The sequence below is a fragment of the Oncorhynchus gorbuscha genome, linkage group LG06 (assembly GCF_021184085.1).
Source record: "Oncorhynchus gorbuscha isolate QuinsamMale2020 ecotype Even-year linkage group LG06, OgorEven_v1.0, whole genome shotgun sequence".
Classification (NCBI taxonomy): domain Eukaryota; kingdom Metazoa; phylum Chordata; class Actinopteri; order Salmoniformes; family Salmonidae; genus Oncorhynchus; species Oncorhynchus gorbuscha.
Genome location: NC_060178.1, coordinates 69394857 through 69418283, shown reverse-complemented (window position 1 = coordinate 69418283; position 23427 = coordinate 69394857). Strand labels below are relative to the sequence as shown.

Genomic DNA, 23427 nt, shown 5'->3' with positions numbered 1-23427 from the left:
TAACCCATCTGGACAAGAGGAATACCTATGTGAGAATTCTGTTCTCAGAATTTAACACCATAGTACCCTCCAAACTCATCATCAAGCTCGAGACCCTGGGTATCGACCCCGCCATGTGCAACTGGGTACTGGACTTCCTGACGGGCCACCCCCAGGTGGTGAGGTTAGGTAACAACATCTCCACCCCGCTGATCCTCAACACAGGGGTCCCACAAGGGTGCGTTCTGAGTCCTCTCCTGTACTCCCTGTTCACCCACGACTGCGTGGCCATGCACGCCTCCAACTCAAACATCAAGTTTGCAAGACGACACTACAGTGGTAGGCTTGATTACCAACAATGACGAAACGGCCTACAGGGAGGAGGTGAGGGCCCTCGGAGTGTGGCGTCAGGAAAATAACCTCACACTCAACGTCAACAAAACAAAGGAGATGATTGTGGACTTCAGGAAACAGCAGAGGGATCACCCCCCTATCCACATCGATGGGACAGTAGTGGAGAGAGTATTAAGTTTTAAGGTCGGCGTACACATCACGGACAAACTGAATTGATCCACCCACACAGACAGTGTTGTGAAGAAGGCGCAGCAACCTCAGGAGACTGAAGAAATTCGGCTTGTCACCAAAAGCACTCACAAACTTCTACAGATGCACAATCGAGAGCATCCTGTAAGGCTGTATCACCGCCTGGTATGGCAACTGCTCTGCCCACAGCCAAGGAAATTAAGTTCACCAAAGTGGTTAAACCTGGCTTTCATCTGAACATTGATATTGTCCAGTATGTTGAAGTAGATTCATTCCCTCTTTACTCTGATCGACAGTTTACTGTCGCTTTCTGCCAGGCCCAGTTCATTGTATTTCTGCTCGAATCTCTCATAGAAACTATCAAAGTCTTGTTGCTGCCATTCCAGTGCTTTCATTGTGTCACTGATATGGGTACGGCAGAAATCGATATCCATCACTTTGTTCTGCCGAACACGGAAGAGTGTATCAGTTTCTTTTAAAATTCCACAACAGGCCATGAGCAAAAAGCAAACAAGGTGGCGGTCTCTAAATGGGTTGGCAACTTTTCATGTTTTTCAGCCAAAGCATGTAATAGTTCCACATAGTTGCCCCTGGGCCTGTTTGATGAGCTGGCACTCACCATTGCCACGAAATGCTGATTCCTGTTTACCTAGGTAGCATGTACCATTAATAAGCATGGTCTTTCAAAATCTCACGGTTCTCCTTTACCTTTGCATTGTGCATGCTGATGTTCAATCTCCGTTGTTCGTTCATTAGAGCGTTGGGCTAGTAACCAAAAGGTTGCAAGTTCGAATCCCCGAGCTGACACGGTACAAATCTGTCATCCTGCCCCTGAACAAGGCAGTTAACCCACTGTTCCTAGGTCGTCATTGAAAATAAGAATTTGTTCTTAACTGATTTGCCTAGTTAAATAAAGGTAAGATTTAAAATTCAATTCCAGATCTATTGGCGAGCAACCAAATGTCTTATGAGCTTTGAATGTGAGAAACAGATTTCTCATGCTTGTTGAGTGCTCTAGGCAAGTTGTTCAAGTCTCAGTAACTGGCTCTGGTCCACAAGCTGTCGCTGGTGAAGAACAGCAGGCAGGTGAAGAAGTAGAGTCGGCTACTAGCAGCGCAGCCACACAGCTAGTCTTTCCATTGATACCACTAGGATTGAAATTGTTTTTATTTTCTGTCCCTTCCTTTGATGTAGGTCCCTAAGCTCAGGTGTTGGTCTTCCATCTCTTATCACCCCTCGTTTCGCTAGAAAATCCAACTTTAAAAACTGTTTCAGATGCAATGTTAGCCATCCTGATCAGCTTACTTTAATGTGTGAAAGTAGTAAAATGAACGTACCGCCAATAGGCATCAGATGTCCAATCTGCCTGTTACCAACTTTTGGAAAAAATGGTGTTTGACCAGATACAATGCTATTTTACAGTAAACAAATTGACAACAAACTTTCAGCATGCTTATAGAGAAGGACATTCACTGTACTTACACAAATGACTGATGATTGGCTGAGAGAAATTGATGATAAAAAGATGGTGCGGGCTGTTTTGTTAGACGTCAATGCGGCTTTTGACATTATTGATCATAGTCAGCTGCTGGCAAAACGTATGTGTTATGGCTTTACGCCCCCTGCTATATTGTGTCTAACAGAACACAGAGGGTATTCTTTAATGGAAGTCCCTCCAACATAACCCAGTTATAAGAAAATCAAATCAAATCAAATTGTATTTGTCACATACACATGGTTAGCAGATGTTAATGCGAGTGTAGCGAAATGCTTCTGCTTCTAGTTATGACAATGCAGTAATAACCACTGAGTAATCTAACCTAACAATTCCACAACTACTACCTTATACACACAGGTGTAAAGGGATAAAGAATATGTACATAAAGATATATGAATGAGTGATGGTACAGAACGGCATAGGCAAGATGCAGTAGATGGTATCGAGTAAGGTATATACATATGAGATGAGTAATGTAGGGTATGTAAACAAAGTGGCATAGTTTAAAGTGGCTAGTGATACATGTATTACATAAAGATGCAGTAGATGATAAAGTACAGTACAGTGGGGCATAAAAGTATTTAGTCAGCCACCAATTGTGCAAGTTCTCCCACTTACAAAGATGAGAGAGGCCTGTTGAACAGGTTCAAACAGGTGCTATTAATACAGGTAACAAGAGGAGGACAGAGGAGCCTCCTAAAGAAGTTACAGGTCTGTGAGAGCCAGAAATCTTGCTTGTTTGTAGGTGACCAAATACTTATTTTCCACCATAATTTGCAATTAAATTCAATAAAAATCCTACAATGTGATTTTCTGGATTTTATTTCTCATTTTGTCTGTCATAGTTGAAGTGTACCTATGATTAAAATTACAGGCCTCTCTCGTCTTTTTAAGTGGGAGAACTTGCAAAATTGGTGTCTGACTAAATACTTTTTTGCCCCACTATATATACATATACATATGAGATGAGTAATGTAGGGTATGTAAACATTATATTAAGTGGCATTGTTTATAGTGGCTAGTGATATATTTTTACATCAATTTCCATCTATTTCCATTATTAATGTGAGCTGGAGTTGAGTCAGTATGTTGGCAGCAGCCACTCAATGTTAGTGGTGGCTGTTTAACAGTCTGATGGCCTTAAGATAGAAGCTGTTTTTCAGTCTCTCGGTCCCTGCTTTGATGCACCTGTATTGACCTCGCCTTCTGGATGATAGCGGGGTGAACAGGCAGTGGCTCAGGTGGTTGATGTCCTTAATGATCTTTTTGGCCTTCCTGTGACATCGGGTGGTGTAGGTGTCCTGGAGGGCAGGTAGTTTGCCCACGGTGATGCGTTGTGCAGACCTCACTACCCTCTGGAGAGCTGAGCAGTGGGTAGTGACAATGTGATTTTCTGGATTTTTTTTCTCTATTTATCTGTCATAGTTGAAGTGTACCTATGATGAAAATTACAGGCCTCTCTCATCTTTTTAAGTGGGAGAATTTGCACAATTGGTGGCTGACTAAATATGTTTTTGCCCCACTGTATGTACAGTGCCTTCATAAAGTATTCATACCCATTGACCGGAATACATTTTGTTGTGTTACAGCCTGAGCTTAAAATAGATTACATTTCAATTGTTTTGTCACTGGCCTATACACAATACCCCATAATGTCAAAGTGGAATGATGTTTTTGACATTTTTACAAATGAATTAAAAATGAAAAGCTGAAATCTATGGATTCAATAAGTATTCAACCCATTTGTTATGGCAAGCCTAAATAAGTTTTGAAGTAAAAATTCATGCAATAATATTGTGTCACATAATACGTTTCATGGACTCACTCTGTGTGCAGTAATATTGTTTAACATGATTTTTGAATGACTACCTCATCTCTGCACCCCACACATACAATTATCTGTAAGGTTGCTCAGTCGAGCAGTGAATTTCAAACACAGATTCAACCACAAAGAGCAGGGAGGTTTTCCAATGCCTCGCAAAGAAGGGCACCTATTGGTAGATGGGTAAAATTACCCAATACATGATTCACCACTCAGTTCATATTGTGCAAAACAGATTCCTCAACACAACCAAAACAAACTGCAAATGCATCCTACAACTTTTTAGCGTCACAAGCTTGATGTAGTCTACATGAAGATGAAGTTCACGTCAACTTAAAGTGAAATTAATCCACTTTAAGCTCATTTTTACAAATACTTCCTTAAATGGATACATAAAGTACATTAATTTCAGTAAACAGTAAAACAGATATGTATGAAAATACCCTCAAATAAAATGTGACATTCTGTACTGTCGCCTCGTCGAACATTTGATCTCAAATCCAAATTGGAGGAGTATAGAACAACTTTTCCATTTTTTTACTTCACTGTCCAAATACATACGGAGGGGAGGGTACGTGTTACGTTTTTACACCACCTCCTCTTTTTATATAAAAATAATTCAATTATTAATATGTTTCTTTCTCACAGAAGCCGAGAAGCACTCCCTTTATGGACAGTCTTTGTCAACACACTACAATTGTTTTTCGTTGATAGACAGAGATAAAAGAGGAAAAAGACTCTGGTTTGCTAAAACTTTACACCAGACTTTATTAGTGTGTGTCTGAGAGTGAAGTACTTCTCCCCCACCCCCTCTACCATCCAGAGGGGCATTTCTGATCAATAGGGATCAAGCCCCTCGCCCTAAAAACCCACACTTCACACACCACCAATGCCAGATCCCCTAGTAATGGTCCCTCTCTCTCCCCTCGCTCTCTGTCTGCCAGTCACACATGCTCTACATCACAGGCCCTCGTGCCCTTAAAGCAGAAGGTAATTCCAAACTAAAATAAAATAACAGTCCACAGCTGACAGGTGAAAAATAACCCATGTTGCATGCATAGAGATCCCTCCGTCGTGAACAGTGAGAGAGGTGAGTGAATAATGTTGAAAACAGAAACCGTAGCTTTAACTTGTACAGCTCTTTCCTCCTCGTCTCCTGACACCAAATCAATCACCTCAGAGAGGTCTTTCGGAGAACATGACCCTGTTCAGATGTTACAGCTCTGTGTGGCATGTCTTATATACATTTTCATAAGTGTCAGATTGGATGTCATAAATGGTCACGGGCTATCAAGCTGATTTGTTTACTGGGTCATGCTGTGTAATTTCAGTATGTCAGTTCCAATGAGTGTCAACTCCACTGTCAAACCCTGTCATAAACTGACATAAACTGGCATGTCCCTGCCAATGCCTCTGGACTGTAGCCTTTTTGTCCTGTAGCAGTGCAGTGTGTTTTTGTCTTTGTGTTTGGCAGTGGTAGACATAACAGAGTGGGTAACTTCTGTCTCACGCCTAGTGCCAAAATATGCCGCTGACCGTTTCTTTCCCTCTTTTTGTATCCTCTGTTTTGCCCTCTTAAGTCTTTATTTGTTTACATTCACACTGGAAAACACACAGGGAGATGCAGCCAGCCACTAACCCTGTGCTCCCTCCCTTCTGCCCTATATTCTTTCCTTCCCTTTCTTTTATGAAAGCCAGGCAGGCTGGCCCAAATCAGCGTCTGGGTCTGGGGGTCCCGGGGGAGCCCCCCTCCCCCAAATAATAGACGGGTAGAGAGGAAAGCAAAGCAAAACAGAGGAAGGAATTGGGTAGCATTGGATGGGGCTTTCCAAACCCCTATACAGAGCCTTTTGCTAAGCTTTATTGTGCTTAAAAACCACAAGACCCTCAGCATGTGATGAGGAAAAATATTGACTTTAAAGTGGCCCTTTTCACTTCACACAGTTGTTATGATAGGCTTTCAATCATCTGTGTCTTGTGTTCTTTTGTTGCCATGTTTTGTTCTTTAGCTTTAGTTCACGTCTCAACCAGTTTCTACATTCCTTTTAAACTTACTTATTTTCCGTGTGTGTGTTTGTTTGTGTGTTTGTGTTGGAGTGTACTGTATGACTGTGTGTCTCCATAGTACTCTGTGGATTCCAGTGCTGGGGAGTTGAGACAGATAGGGCAGTACATTTCAAATGGAAGCTGATAAATCGGAGCAGCTGTGACAGTTGAACTTCCTCCCCTTAGAGTGGCTCCCCCTCCCTAACCTTGGGAAAGAGACGCCAAGTGCTCCAGAATTAGAGGTTGCACATCTTGCTGATGAAGATCCTCATGCCATGTTACCCTCGCCCCCCTTGACCCCATCCCCCTCGACACCCTCCCACTATACCAGACTGCTGATTAGGTGAGTATATCAAACGGCGTGTGGAAGGGTAAAGAGATAGAGGAGGTACCGTTCACATCTCAGGCAAGTGTGAAGTGTGTTCACTTGTTCACTCACATACACAAACATTGACTCTCATGCACAGGCCAGAATGTTTGATCATAGAACAACTGTATTCAGTCAGTATTGTATAAAAAGTGTTCAGTACAGTAAGCTACAAAATTGAAATGCATTTAACATTGACATGTCCAGACACTTTCATATTATCTCTCTCTCACTCTCTCTCGCTTTCTGTCTCTCTCTCTCTGTCTCTCAACCACTGACACAAAATCGCACACATAGCACGAACACCGACATCAGCTGTGTCCTTGTCTGACCAGTTATCTATCCATCATCCTTCACATCTTTCAAGTGCAGGTATGAAGGTATTTCACACACTCTCATATCTCTGTGATGCCACAGGACCATGTTTGTGTGCATGCTTGCGTACGTATGTGGGTTCCAAGGATAGCTCATCTCTCCAGGTACTGTAGATATGTATACGATTCTCTGCTATAAAAAAAAAGCTGCCTGGATTATTATTATGTTACACCACTCCTAATTACTACTGACGTACTGCACTGTACTGAAGTGTGTGTGTGTGTGTGTGTGTGTGTGTGTGTGTGTGTGTGTGTGTGTGTGTGTGTGTGTGTGTGTGTGTGTGTGTGTGTGTGTGTGTGTGTGTGTGTGTGTGTGTGTGTGTGTGTGTGTGTGTGTGTGTGTGTGTGTGTGTGTGTGTGTGTGTGTGTGTGTGTGTGTGTGTGTGTGTGTGTGTGTGAGAATAGCACATATAAGATCCAGAAAAGGTCTTAATAAGTTAATTTGACTAAAACCACAACATGGCATATCTCTTGTATCTCATTATTACACTTCCCCAACAATGTAGATGCGGAAAGACAGTTGGGTAACACTGGGTTGCCTTGCATTTGATTTTGTTTGTGCTTATGCGTGCATGTGTGAAAGATTGGGTAAGAGGTGGAGGGGTTGGGAAAACATCTCAACAGACACTGGGTGTTACCCAGAAAAACCCAGCCCTTCCAGAGGGCAAGCCACAGACAGACAACTATAAACACCACTATGTCTCTCCTCTCTCTCAGTGCATTGTCAGACTGATTACCTCAAAGCAACACTCTCCATTCCCACTGTTCAGCAGGGCTACGGTCAGAGTGAACAATAATATGATTACTACCCCTACAGAAGCAGAATTGTATTGAAACTCAGCCCACTAGTACTTCAAAGACACATATGGCACAGGAAGAGCACCAATAGTTTAGAGTTTTGCAAACATTCTTATTGTCCTTCCTTCTAGATCAAACCCACCTATGGCTATCATTGGCAGAGACCTATGCCAAATACCATTATAACTGACAGAGACCTGTCAGCAACATCAACAGATAAGAGGCTTGTAAACAGTTGTGGGAACCTGGAAAACAATAGGCACAATTCCTTCAGTCCCTTCACATCTATTCTACCACACCCAGAAATCTGCTCTTTTTATTCTTTGCCCCCAACGCTCTGTCCCCGACCAGTTTTGATAGCCTTTAGCCGTACTCTCATTCTACTCCTCTGTTCCTCTGTGATGTGGAGGTAAACCCAGGCCCTGCATGTCCCCAGGCACTCTCATTTGTTGACTTCTGTGATCGAAAAATTCTTGGTTTCATGCATGTTAACATCAGAAGCCTCCTCCCCAAGTTTGTTTTACTCGCTGCTTTAGGACACTCCGCCAACCCTGATGTCCTTGCAGTGTCTGAATCCTGGCTTAGGAAGGCCACCAGAAATTCTGAGATATCCATACCCAACTACAACATTTTCCATCATATTAAAAAACTGGAGTACATCAAATGAAATTACGGACAAAAAATACAAATTCAAATACAACTTTTATCGAATCAGATGGCTTTTTCACCACAAAACCATTTGATGTAGCCAATTATTTGAATGATAACTTCATTGACAAAGTGGGCCTGAATTCAAAATGACTAAACTGATTGTTTGTCTCACCCATCTACACACAATACCCCATACTGACAGTGAAAATGTGTTTTTAGACATTTTAGCTATTAAATTAAATACAGAAATATCTCCTTTACAAAAGTATTCACGCCCCTGAGTCAATACCTTGTAAAAGCAAACAGAGATGAGGTAGTCGTTAAACAATCATGTTAAACACTATCAGTAAAAGTGAGTCCATGCAACGTATTATGTGATTGTTGAGCACATTTGTACTCGTGAACTTATTTACGTGCTTTTACACCTGCATTGTTTGCTGTTTGGGGTTTTAGGCTGGGTTTCTGTACAGCACTTTGAGATATCAGCTGATGTACGAAGGGCTATATAAATAAATTTGATTTGATTTGATTTGATTTGGGGTTACCATAACAAAACGGGTTGAATACTTACTGACTCAAGACATTTCAGCTTTTTATTTTGTATACATTTCGGAAAAACATAATTATACTTTGACATAATGGGGTATTGTGTGTAGTCCAGTGACAAAAACAAATCTACATTTTATCAATTTAAAATGCAGGGTGTAAAACAGCAAAATGTGGAAAAAGTCAAGGGTGTGAATACTTTCTGAATGCACTGTATCTAATAGAACAGAGAGGGGTTTCTTTCATGGAAGCTTCTCTAATGATAAACATGTTAAGTGTGTATAGAGAGTCAACTCTATACGCGACAGAAACCACAGCTGGTTACATCACTGCAACCCTAAACAAAGAGTTGCAGTCAGTTTTAGAATGCTGGCCAGCAATAAGCTGGTCCTAAAACTAAGAGCATTGTATTTGGTATAAATCCTTACCTAAGTTTCAGACCTGGGTTGAATGGTAAGGAACGGTGTGGCTGTTGAGCAAGATGAGGAGACTAAAATACTTGGTGTTGCCTTAGATTGTAAACTGTCATGGTCAAAACATATTGATTCAATGATTGTAACGATGGAGAGAGGTCTGTCCGTGATAAAGAAATGCTCTGATTTTTTGACATCACACTCCACAAAGCATCTCCTGCAGGCTCTACTTTTATCTTACCTTGATTATGGTCCAGTCATATGGTCAAGTTCTGCAAAGAAGGACCTAGTTAAGCTGTAGCTAGCCCAGAATAGAGTGGCATGTTTTGCTCTTCATTGTAATCAGAGGGGTAATATCACTACTATGTATGTCAATTTCTCTTGGCTAAGTGTTGAGGAAAGACTGACAGCATCACTTCTTGTTTTTATAAGAAATTCCATATTGTTTGCATAGTCAAATCAAATTCAACTTTATTTGTCACATGCACTGAATACAACAAGTGTAGACTTTACCGTAAACTGCTTACTTAGAAGCCCTTAACCAACAGTGCAGTTCAAGAAGAGTTAAGAAAATATTTAGCAAGTAGACTAAAATAAAAAGTAATAATAAAAAAGTAACACAATAAGAATGACAATAATTAAGTATTCAGACCCTTTGCTATGAGATTCAAAATTGAACTCAGGTGCATCCTGTTTCCATTGATCATTCTTGAGATGTTTTTACAGCTTGATTGGAGTCCACCTGTGGTAAATTCAATTGAATGGACATGATTTGGAAAGGCACACACCTGTCTATATACGGTCCCACAGTTGACAGTGCATGTCAGAGCAAAAACCAAGCCATGAGATCGAAGGAATTGTCTGTAGAGCTCCAACACAGGACTGTGTCAAGGCACAGATCTGGGGAAGGGTACAAAAAATGTTCTGCAGCATTGAAGGTTCCCAAGAACACAGTGGCCTCCATCATTCTTCAATTGAATAATTCATTCTTCAATGGAAGTCTTGGAACCACCAAGACTGTTGGAACCACCAAGATCTCCTAGAGCTGGCCGCCCATCCAAACTGAGCAATCAGGGGAGAAGGGCCTTGGTCAGGGAGGTGACCAAGAACCCGATGATCACTCTGACAGAGCTCCAGAGTTCCTCTGTGGAGATGGGACAACCTTTCAGAAGGACAACACTCTCTGCAGCACACCACCAATCACACGTTTATGGTAGAGTGGCCAGACGGAAGCCACTCCTCAGTAAAAGGCACATGAAAGACCGCTTGGAGTTTGCCAAAAGGCAGCTAAAGGTCTCTCAGACCATGAGAAACAAGATTATCTGGTCTGATGAAACCAAAATTCTTTGGGCCGAATGCCAAGCGTCACGTCAGGAGGAAACCTGGTATCATCCTACGGTGAAGCATGGTGGTGACAGCCTCATGCTGTGGAGATGTTTTTCAGTGGCAGGTACTGGGAGACTAGTCAGGATCGAGGGAAAGATAAATGGAGCAAAGTACAGAGAGATCTTTGATGAAAACCTGCTCCAGAACGTTCAGGACCTCAGACTGGGGGCGAAGGTTCGCCTTCCAACAGGACAACGACCCTAAGCACACAGCCAAGACAATGCAAGAATGGCTACAGGACAAGTCTCTGAATGTCCTTGAGTGGCTCAGCCAGAGCCTGGACTTGAACCCGATCAAACATCTCTGGAGAGACCTGAAAAAAGCTGTGCAGTGACACTCCCATCCAACCTGACAAAGCTTGAAAGGATCTGCAGAGAAGAATGGGAGAAACTCCCCAAATACAGGTATGACTCGATGCTGTAGTCGCTGCCAAAGGTGCTTCAACAAAGTACTGAGTAAAGGGTCTGAATAGTTTTGTAAATGTGATATTTCCTTTTTTTATTTCCAGAAACCTGTTTTTGCTTTGTCATTATGGGGTATTGTGTGTATATTGATGAGGGAAAAAAGCAATTTAATCCATTTTAGAATAAGGCTGTAACGTAACAAAATGTGGAAAGAATCAAGGGGTCTGAATACTTTCCGAATGCACTGTATTGGCCCATTGTATGCTACTGTACCTCTCTGTGATTCAGACCAAGCTCCAGACTATAGATCTCCCATCCACAGGTAGATGTCAAAATCAAGACAAAACTCAAAGGTTCAATGCTGTCAGTGTTGTAAGGGTAAGGTCTTTCAAGATGATTTCTGGCAGCTGTCTACCTGCTGACTTGCAAGTTATTTAGACTGCTCTGCTCAGAGTTGTTGATCATTTCCTGTTAAAAAACAATGCATGACAAAGAGCACAGGGTCATTTCCATGCTGACACCCATAATGATGGTCATGTCTAGATGGGATAAAGCTTTCGTCTGATTGATGTCAATATTTAACCATAACACAACCTTAACCTAATTATCCTAACCTGCCATGTTAATTATCCTAACCTGCTGCATAAGTTACCCTAACCTGCTACAAAAGTCAATATTGAAAAATGTGTATCCCTTCTAGACAAAACCCCAAAATGACCCCAGGTAGCTAAGTAACACACTAACCAGTCCTCCATTAGCCAGTTGATAAGGTTGCTAAGGAGGCCAGACGTTACGTTCTGAACGCTGAGTTAAAGGTCATGGCCACATGGCAGCTGCATTGTTTCTGTGTGTTTTCACCATAGAGATAGATAGATGTATCATCTTTGTGTCTGTGACAGCAAGGGCAGCGCCATTGAGGCAATCTCCATTTTGAAGTAGTCAATTTTCTTCTTCACAGTTGGCTGATCCCTCCTGATGACCTGGTTGGACATAACTCCAACAGGCTCGCCAGTTCTCTAGTTGGATAAGCCAATGAAGTTGAAAGTCCCACCCAGTTGACGACATTAAAATAGTGGAGGCCCTCAATGGCACTACCCATGCTAACATAGCTTTTTGGCCACTAGAGGCCTCTATCATTCTTTATGGTTTTCACAGGTCTGAAGTTTCCTCTGATAGCACTGACTCTAATCACTGCAGATTGATTTTATTTTTTAACAAGGTCTCTTTCACAGATGAGACCTGTATGCACATCAATACACATCAATACACGAAAAGCAAAACACCATCAGAGCAAACTAACACATTCTTCAGTAAAAAGGTCCTTAATCAGCCTTTTGAATTGACTTCCTAGAGGCACCAATTCATCGAGCTTTGGAGATCATTCCACAAATAAGGTATAAAAAAGCTAAAAGCAGATTTACCTAACACAGTGGAGATTGAAGAGATTGTACGATTAGAGCACAGACGGCCCCATTCAACCTCCCAAACTTCCTCCCTCCCCCTCAGATGCCTGGGTTAAACAAACTCTCACAGGGAGGTCATCAGAGTCATGGGTTAAAGCAGCTCCCTCCTATAAAGTACAGTATACTACAGAACATAGGGTTCAGCTCAACTCCACTCCACCCTTCCCTCTGTCGCTGAGATACAGATCTGTTTAGGTAAGCCGGGGATTTAGCTGTGTGTATACTGGCGTAGGTGATCATACGAACAGGGTTTACTTGGGCTAGCATGTAGTCATTGCACAAATGGAACGGTTGTATAAGTGGTAAATAATATATAGTGTATAAGACAGTAGGCGAATAAAGTTTGAGCATAATGTTAAAGAAAATTGACTCCTAAACACACGCATTTTGTATTATTATGATGTGGAAGGTGACACTTTGCTTTTTGAAAGTGCAAAATCTTTTAGAACCGTATCAACAGTGGACTAATTAAGAAAATACCAAAATATTGTTTTTGAGTGGATTTTCCCTTTAATCTTGACCATTTACATAAAGGGGTCTACAATGCAATGCCAATGTAAGATGGCCTATAAGAAGGTAACCATTCTGGATCCAGGACAGCAGGAACAATCAAGCAGATGTGACAGAAATGATGGATCGTGGATGTGGAGGAGAGTTGCCATGGTTCGTCTATTTCAGTTCTCCATTGTTCAGCTTTCAGTCATCACTAGCAACCAGTCAACAGCCCAGTTCGCCTCACATAGGAGAGTTTATGGGAAAAACACAGAGCATGTATTTCCTTTCTCTCAGCACGTATCTTTCCACAGAGTCACAGTGCTGTGCCTCCCTCTTTCCTCCCATATATTTTCACCAATACACTGGCTGGGAACAGGGCCGGCTCTAGCCTTTTGGGGGCATTAAGCAAGATTTGGTTGGGACTCCCCCACCTTGCTCCAAAATATTTTAGTGGCCCTCTCTTGATTGAAGTTAATATCCTGTAATTCTACACATTTTTTCCAAGGTGTGTAGAGAATTTCTTTCAGTTTTAAAGCTAATTTCCTCCAATTCTAAAAGATTAGACATGAGTTATGCCATATTAAACCAAATCAATTCAAATTGTATTTGTCACATACACATTGTTACCAGATGTTAATGCAAGTGTAGCAAAATGCTTCTGCTTCTAGTTCCAACAGTGCAGTAATATCTAACAAGTAATATAACAAATTCATGACGACTACCTTATACACACAATGTAAGGGGGTGGAATAAGAATATGTACATATAAATATATGGATGTGCGATGCCGTGCGGCATAGACAAGAATCAATAGGTATATACATATGAGCAGTAATGCAGGATATGTAAACATTATTAAAGTGGCATTATTTAAAGTGACTAGTGATACCATTATTAAATCCATTTATTAAAGTGGCAAGAGATTTGAGTGAGTATGTTGGCATGGCTACAGACATGAGTGCTACGGGTCGGTAGTCACTTAGGCAGGATACCTTAGTGTTCTTGGGCACAGGGACTATGGTGGTCTGCTTGAAACATGTTGGTATTACAGACTCAGTCAAGGACAGGTTGAAAATGTCAATGAAGACACTTGCCACTTGGTCAGCGCATGTTCGGAGTACACATCCTGGTCATCCGTCTGGCCCTGCGGCCTTGAATGTTGACCTCTTTAAAGGTCTTACTCACATCAGCTACCGAGAGCATGATCACACAGTCTTCCAGAACAGCTGGTGCTCTCATGCATGTTTCAGTGTTACTTGCCTCTAAGTGAGCATAGAAGTAATTCAAGGGGTCTGAATACTTCCCGAAGGCACTGTATGTACGCTGAACAAAAATATAAATGCATCTAAATGCAAGTGTTGGTCCCATGTTTCATGAGCTGAAATAAAAGATGCCAGCAATGTTCCATTTGCACAAAAAACTTATTGCGCTCAAATTCTGTGCACAAATTTGTTTTCTCCTTTGCCAAGATAATTCATCCACTGGACAGTTGTGGCATATCAAGAAGCTGATTAAACATCATGATCATTACATCATCATCAAATCAAATGTATTTATTAAGCCCTTTAAACATCAGCAGATGTCACAAAGTGCTTATACAGAAACCCAGCCTAAAACCCCAAACAGCCAGCAATGCAGATGTAAAAGCACTGTGGCTAGGAAAAACTCTCTAGAACGGTGGGAACTTAAGAAAAAACCTAGAGTGGAACCAGGCTCTGAGGCTCTCCCAGTCCTCTTCTGGCTGTGCACAGGTGCACCTTGTGTTGGCGACAATAAAAAGCCACTGTAATATATGCAGTTTTATCACACAACACAAGGCCACACGTCTCACGTTTTTAGGGAGCGTGCAATTGGCATGCTGACTTCAGGAATGTCTACCAGAGATGTTGCCAGAGAATTTAATGTTAATTTCTCTACCATAAGCCGCTTCCGTAGTTTTAGAGAATTTGGCCAACCCGGCCTCACAACTGCAGACCACGTGTAACCACGCCAGCCCTGGACCTCCACATCCGGCTTCTTCACCTGCGGGATCATCTGAGACCAGCCACCCGGACAACTGATGAAACTGTGGGTTTGCACAACTGAAACATTTCTGCATAAACTGTCAGAAACCGTCTCAGGGAAGCTCATACCTGTATGTGTCCTTGTCGTCCTCACCAGGGTCTTGACCTGACGGCGTCGTAAACGACTTCAGTGTGAAGATGCGTGTGTGCTCTTCATGGATGAATCAAGGTTTCAACTGTACTGGGCAGATGGCATGTATGGTATCGTGTGTGCGAGCGGTTTGCTGATGTCAACATTGTGAACAGAATGCCCCATGGTGGCGGTGGTGTTACGGAATGGGCAGACATAAGCTACGGACAACGAACACAAACATTTTATCAATTGCAATTTGAACGCACAGAGATACCGTGACCAGATCCTAAGGCCCATTTTCCTGCCTTTCTACTACCGCCATCACCTCATGTTTCAGCATGATAATGTACAGCCCCATGAAGCAAGGATCTGTACACGATTCCTGGAAGCTGAAAACGTCCCAGTTCTTCCATGGCCTGCATACTCACCAGACATGTCACCATTGAGCATGTTTGGAATGCTCTGGATCGACATGTCCGACAGCGTGTTCCAATTCCCGCCAAAATCCAGCAACTTCACATCGCCATTGAAGAGGAGTGGGACAACATTCCACAGGCCACAATCCACTGGCTGATCAACTCTATGCGATGGAAATGTGTCACACATGAGCAAATGGTGGTCACACCACATACTGACTGGTTTTCTGATCCAAGCCCCTGCATTTTTTAAAGGTATCTGTAACCAACAGATGCATATCTGTATTCCCAGTCATGTGAAATCCATAGATTAAGGCTTCATTTATTTATTTAAATTGACTGATTTCCTTTTATGAACTGTAACTCAGTAAAATCTTAGAAATTGTTGCATGTTGCGATTATATTTTTGTTCAATGTACAATAATTACAATGTTTATATGACCACTGAGAGCTAGCTGACATGTTTGAATGCCACGTTTTATGTCATGGTTAATTAAGCAATGACAATGACAGGCAGGTATATGAAATGATTGCATGTGGTGTTGATACAATAAAAAGTAAAGACAATAATACAAATTTGGTGGGTTCTTATATTTGTCCTATTTCAGAAATGTACAAGTGTGTATTATATATATTTTTGCATGTCCCAACACTGCCTGAGGCTCAGTTGGTAGAGCATATCCCAACTCCTCCCGTGTGGCTCAGTTGGTACAGCTTGGCGTTAAGTGGGTTAAGTGCCTTGCTCAAGCGCACATCTACAGACGTTTCACCTTGTCAGCTTGAACCGGTCACTGGCCACGCTCTAACCACTAGTCTACCTTGCCACCTTGAAGTGAAATACAAATGGTCTGTGTAACTGTATAAGGCACTACCACATAAATCCAGAGATTCTGGCCTTATGAAGGAGATAAAATAGATGTTTTTCTTTTACCTTCATTTAACTAGGCAAGTCAGTTAAGAACAAATTCTTATTTTCAATGATGGCCTAGGAACAGTGGGTTAACCGACAGATTTGTACCTTGTCAGCTCGGGAATTTGAACTTGCAACCTTTCGGGTACTAGTCCAACACTCTAACCACTAGGTTACCCTGCCGCCCCAAGATGAATAGATAGAGAGAAAGGCTTAGCAGAAACCATGGTGACAAACTGTAGGGCCGTGGTGCCAGATCCCATTGACCTTTGAGCAGAGCGATATAGTTAATCAGTGACATTACACTGGCCACCTGTCAGACTCACAGACATGGGTGTCTATGCAAACTACCTGTCCTCCAGGACACCTACAGCACCCAATGTCACAGGAAGGTCAAAAAGATCATCAAGGACAACAACCACCCGAGCCTGCCTGTTCACCCCGCTATCGTCCAGAAGGTGAGATCAGTACAGGTGCATCAAAGCTGGGACTGAGAGACTGAAAAGCAGCTTCTATCTCAAGGCCATCAGACTGTTAAACAGCTATCACTGACATAGAGAGGCTGCTGCTGTCACACGTCATCAGGGAAATGACCGGACCAAGGTGCAGCGTGGTAAGCGTACATTTTCCTTTATTTAGACCACCAAAGTGCAGCTTCCTAGGGCTATACAGGCCACTAACAAAGACAACTACCCACAACTAAGGTGGCAAAACAGGCTGCCTAAGTATGATTCCCAATCAGAGACAACGATAGACAGCTGTCCTTGATTGAGAACCATACCCGGCCAAAACATAGAAACAGAAAACATAGAAATAAAGAAACTAGAATGCCCACCCCTAGTCACACCCTAGGCCAGGGTGTGACAGCTGCCAACATACAGACTCAAATCACTGGCCACTTTAATACATTCAGTGAATTTAAAGCCCTGGTCATGATGCAGTATGATGTAGTTATGAGGTACAGTGCCTTCAGAAAGTATTCATACCCCTTGACTTATTCTTCATTGGGTTGTCTTACAGCCTGGATTCATAATGGATTAAATATATGTTTCTCACCCATCTACACACAAAACCCCATAACGACAAAGTGAAATATTTATAAATGATTGCATAGAAAATAAATGAAATACTGAAATATCTCATTTATATAAGTATTCACACCCCTATGTCAAAACATGTTACAATCACCTTTGGCAGTAATTATAGCTGTGAGTCTTTCTGGGTAAGTCTCTAAGAGCTTTGCACACCTGGATTGTACAATATTTTCACATTATTCTTTTTAAAATTCTTCAAGCTGTCAAATTGGTTGTTGGACTTTGCTAGACAGCCATTTTCAAGTCTTGCCATCAATTTTCAAGCCAATTTAAGTTAAAACTGTAACTAGGCCCTCAGGAACATTCAATGTCGTCTTGGTAAGCAATTCCAGTGTATATTTGGTGTTGTGTTTTAGGTTATTGTCCTGCTGAAAAGTGAATTTGTCTCCCAGTATCTGGTGTATAGCAGAATGAACCAGGTTTTCATCTAGGATTTTGCCTGTGCTTAGCTATATTCCATTTATTTGTATCCTAAAAAAAACTCCCTAGTCCTTGCTGATGACAAGCAGACCAATAACATGATGCAGTCACCACCATGCTTGAAAATATGGAGAGTGGTACTCAGTGGCATTTTGTGTTGGATTTTCCCCAAACATAATGTTTTGTATACAGAACATAAAGTACATGTCTTTGTTAAATGTGTTGCAGTTTTACATTACATTAGTGCCTTATTGAAAACACGATGCATGTTTTGGAATATTTTTATTCTGTACAGGCTTCCTTCTTTTCACTCTGTCATTTACATTAGTATTGTTGATCCACCCTCAGTTTTCTCTTATTATAGCCGTCAAACTATGAAACTGTTATAAAGTCAACTTTGGCCTCATGATGAAATTCCTGAGTGATTTCCTTCCTCTCCGGCAACTGAGTAAGGAAGGATGCCTGTAACATTGTAGTGACAGGGTGTATTGATACACCATCAAACAATTGTATTAATACCTTCACCATGCTCAAAGGGATATTCAATGTCTGCTTTAAAAAAATATGTCTATTTACCAATATGTGCCCTTTGCGAGGCATTGGAAAACCTCTGTTGTCTTTGTGGTTGAATCTGTATTTGAAATTCACTGCTCGACTGAGGGACCTTACAGATAATTGTACGTGTGGGGTACAGTATGTGTGGGATATGAGGTAGTCATTCAAAAATCAAGTTAAATACTATTATTGCACACAGAGTGAGTCCATGCAACTTAGTATGTGACTTGTTAAGCAAATTTGTACTCCTGAACTTATTTAGGCTTTCCATAACAAAAGGGGTTGAATACTTATCGACTCAAGACAATTCAGCTTTTCATGTTAAATTTATTTGTAAAGATTTCAAAAGACATACTTCCACTTTGACATTATGGGGTATTGTGCTTAGGCCAGTGACACAAAATATACATTTAATACATTTTAAAAACAAAAATTAATAAAGTTAAGGGGTGTGAATACTTTTTGAGCATGGAAGACAAGATTCATTTTCTTTATTCTATGCTATGCTCTTTGAATCCATCTTGAAATTACCCTTTACAAAACAATGAATGCATCGTATGCTACTCCTCAGTCGTTCTGAGGGCGAAAGCCTTTTCTGCTGACTAAGTCAAATCTCTGCTTACCCTGAAAACATCACCAGTGTTTTCACACAAGTAATCGGGGCTATATAGCCCAGGATCTGTGACTTTGAGTAACACTACTATTTCCCTCTTTCTCACTAATGTCCACATTTAACAGCCTCTACTACACAATGCCCCTTATTTATAGGCCTGGGCAAGTCGTGTGAGTGGGTGTTTGTGTTACCTCAGACTCTAAATATCTATTCCTCTCAGCTTGCTACTTCCTGTCTGACAGGAAGTGTGTATGTGTGTGTGGAGGGAGGTCAGTGACCTCTGGGTCTGAGCGAGCGACTGACTTGTTGTCCGTGGCAACGTGATGCTGTGTTTCCAGGCTCATTGTGCTGAAGAGAGAAATGGGCTGTGAACTGGAGGTTTGCTGCTTTCAACAGCCAAGACAGCCTCCCTTTCCTTCATTTAATATTTCACCCCCTCCCCCCCCTTGAAACCTCCGTGCATCCATCCATCCTTTGATTGAATCGGTAATCCCCCCCTGGCACTGTGTGAGCAGCTGTGACAACAGCTCTGAGGAGAGATGGAGTTGTTGGGAGTACACCCCATCCCTTCACAGCTGTGAGAAAGGCAGTCCCAATATTTTCAGACCAGTTTACAAGTTCTCTCTGTTTACTGACAGAGTGCCCAGTCAGCATTCATTCAAAGGCGTGTGTGTGTATATGTGGTAAGGTAACACCACCCTGGGGTTAGAGTTTGGATAGGGCATTCAGCTGGTTGCAACATCCTGTTGCGAGAGACGTTGCAAACAGGTCCGCACACTTCTCCCTAGCAGTCCACTGTGGGAAAACTACACTCCATTAAGAACATTGAAGCACCCCAGGAGGCAGAAGAAAATACTGTGTAGACATAAATCTAGAACCTCATTTTAAGTCTTCTTTTCTTCACAGTGGCAGCTGGTTCTTTTAACTCCCTCGGACATGGACAGACATTAGATGCACATGACAGGATATCTCCAGGCAAAACAACCCCACCTTGGCGACGTGTCCGTCTGCCTTCCAACTGAACTGAGGAGAGAAGAAGCATTCCGGTGGCTGTGACATCACTTCCTCTTGCCTCAGAGGTCATTGGCATTGCGGGGGTATCCTGTGTCTAGACTTCCTGCCATTTTGTTTGGTGCCGGTGGCTTGTGTAACAGCATCATGGAGCACACAGATGTTTACCTAACTGACTGTATCCATCATAGGGTATAAACAGCTTACGTGGCATGATATGCCAAAGTCAATGGCAGCTCAATGACTTCATAAACAAATTAGAGGGGACGTCAGATCAGAGGCACATCTATGTCAACACACACTATGTCATGTTTATGACATGACGGCTTAATGTCAAGCTGTACCATCATGTATAACGGCACCCTGATAATAATGAAACACAACATGACCACGGCAGTTTGCGTTTTTATTTCATGTCTGTCCTGTTAAAGTAGGGTCTCTTATTCCTGATCCTTCGCAAACAGATGATAAAAACATACATTGAGAAAAATATACATTGATATTAGAACTGAAGACGTAAAATTCTGTGTTTATTCAAATATACATTTTGCATATTAGAATCTATAAAAAGTCAGAAAGGTTTGTTTCGAGCAGGGATTTCTGAGGTGATAAGGACTTGTATCTGACCGAACAAATCGGCAGGTATTTCCAAATCCCTTAAAGCTTATTTACATTCAGCGAGGATGTTTGAATACTTTATGAATTCCAAATGGACCCCTATCCCCTAGGTACACCTGAAGACGTGAAATTCTTGGATAGATGTAAGCATATATAGTGAAAACTCCACACAGCCAATCAGAAGGAAAGAAATACTGGTACTTTCATTCTTTCAGATCTACAGGAGTGCCTATGGTATAGGGGTTAACTTGGAATTCAGCAGGGGACATTCTTCCTGTAAGAATAGTTGAAGAAAAGGGTCAAGGGGAGGTATATATGAAAATAACAGTTTCTCTCCTGCTCTACTTCATCCCTCTCTCTCAGGCCATCATGTCCCCCTAGTCTGGTAGAGAAAAGCAGAAGTTGTAACATACTTCTGCTGCAAATGCTAGAGTACTAAAACCTTGCCGTTAGTTCTGTCCAGTTGTATAAGGAGGTACTCAATTTTAGAGGAGAGAGGAGTTTTTGGAGGTGTTAAAGACTATCCCTCGATCCCCACTCCAGAGTTAGGCTGCATGTCATCAAGCGAAAGCAACTGCCTTTAAATTCAGAAAGACAACGAGACAGTTCAAAACAACTGTTTGTCCCGCAGGACCTCAAAGTTCAACCAAAGTTCACATGCAACACTTTCTATCAACAGTTCCACGTGCTTTGTCCTTCATTGACATCACATACCGTACAACATCTCTTGCCTCCCACATTATTCGCAAACATCCTTGTAATGTTCCAAATCAACTCTGTCCAAAATCGCGAAGTTCCTTTCAATCCGCTCAATATCCCCCTATCGTACGTAAGGCATCCTTCGCGTGGTCATGAAATTCTAAATTCTCAGTCTTTCAGCAAAATTCACAAAAGGTTACGACAATCCTTTATCCAAAGGCCTCAGGTTCCGTTCAGTTCCTCTCGATCTGGTCGATGTCCAGCTCTCCCCCCAGCTGGTAGATGTCCTTCTCTGTCCCACACTCACTCTTCCAGAGGGGGTGTCCCTCTCCCATTCTCTCCCCCCCTCCCCTGCATGGGGACCAGGGCCTAGAGTCCAGGCTACACGCAGAGTCACTGTCCAGCTCCTCATAGGAAGAGTCATCCTCCTCCTCATCCACTTCCTGTTGAGTCTCAGCACCTAGGTCAGGCGCACAGGTGAAGTAAGATTCCGATTGGCTCAAGCTCCTGGGGGAGCGTGGGGGCATGTTTGATTGACAGCTGTCCGGACCAGAGAACCCAGGGCAGCTCAAGCTGTGGAAAGTCTGGAGTTTCTGTTTGAGAGAAGAAATAAGAGGGAAAGAAAGGGAGATTTTGATTGGTTTAACACAACACATTTACAGTATCGTTGTCTTACTGTTCAATCTTGATTCAGGTCACACAGCCTAACTTAATTAACCCGTCAGTAATACTCTTGTGAGAGTTGTTCAGAGAAACCTGAGAGCTCGGTCTTTATGGCATGTGGGTGTGTGACTCGTGCTTCACTGGTGGAGCTGAACTCGCCCTCCCACTAGGGAGCTAGTTTTGTTAATGTTCTGGTTAGTCTGTTCACAGTCAGAGGAAACACAGTGGAAAGACCACATGGTGAGATCAGTTGCAAACCACAAAGGTATCCTCTTCCTCCCAACCCCATGTCTCTCCCTGTACTGCTGCACTGAGGGGATGAAGCACAAAGGTATCCTCTTCCTCCCAACCCCATGTCTCTCCCTGTACTGCTGCACTGAGGGGATGAAGCACAAAGGTATCCTCTTCCTCCCAACCCCATGTCTCTCCCTGTCCTGCTGCACTGAGGGGATGAAGCACAAAGGTATCCTCTTCCTCCCAACCCCATGTCTCTCCCTGTCCTGCTGCACTGAGGGGATGAAGCACAAAAACACACCAGGAAAAACGGCAAGCTTTCCTGAAGACTTATAATGTTATAATATATCTTATAATATATGATTCCTCCTCCTTGTTTGGCTTGACCTAGCTTCTTGAACCGCACTGGCCAACTCACACACCCATCATCAAGTTGACACTTATGAATAATTGGATGTTGGACAAAAGGGAAAATGTATTGTGTGTGTGTGTGTGTGTGTGTGTGTGTGTGTGTGTGTGTGTGTGTGTGTGTGTGTGTGTGTGTGTGTGTGTGTGTGTGTGTGTGTGTGTGTGTGTGTGTGTGTGTGTGTGTGTGTGTGTGTGTGTGTGTGTGTGTGTGTGTGTGTGTGTGTGTGTGTGTGTGTGTGTGTGTGTGTGTGCATGCTCTAATGAGCAAAAACCCAGGAAATGGACATCATAAGCCCTCAGGAGAGGAGAGATTACCCTGGAGCAGCTCTGAGTTTACTTAGGTGTGATCTCTCCTTTCAGAGACCAGAGACGTGTGTGTACGACAAACACACTGTGCCCATGCAAGGTGTGTAAATCAGGCTATTTGGGTGACAACTACATGTATGCTTAAGAGAGTGCGTGTGTTTACTAACGAGAGAGAGAAAGCGAGAGAGAGAGAAAGCGCAAGAGAGGGCTAGTTAGACTGGCAGTGTCTGAATACCAATATTTACATTCTAAACAGTAGGCTTTTTGGTTATGCAAAAAATGCAACGTTTTATAGTATAATGTGCAATTAAAAAAAAAAAAGTGCATGCTTTGAATGCCAGGATGTCATACTCATTTCGACTTTTCATCTAATAGAATTCACTGCACACTATTGAGGAAGAGAATCGTATTTTCACAGCCATGTGTGTTTGACAACAGCCGATAATCAGAATAGGGACGCGCTCTACAAAAACGAACGAATGGCGGGGAGCAAGCCATTCATTCCCTCAACCTTACAATAGAGCCAGAGCAGAGGCATCCCAGCAGTGAAAGGGTGAAG

The 23427-nt window shown here is 42.3% G+C and overlaps 1 protein-coding gene across 1 annotated transcript in view; it reads right to left on the bottom strand.

Annotated features, from left to right (window-relative positions):
• Positions 1–20329: 20329 nt before the first annotated feature.
• The window catches only part of LOC124038273 (protein FAM53B-like), a 52293-nt gene continuing 49195 nt past the window's right edge, over positions 20330–23427 (bottom strand). The window contains exon 5 of the mRNA XM_046353919.1: positions 20330–21850. Coding sequence (XP_046209875.1) covers positions 21491–21850 — 360 coding nt within the window. The 3' untranslated portion in view covers positions 20330–21490. The remainder of the gene's footprint in view (positions 21851–23427) is intronic.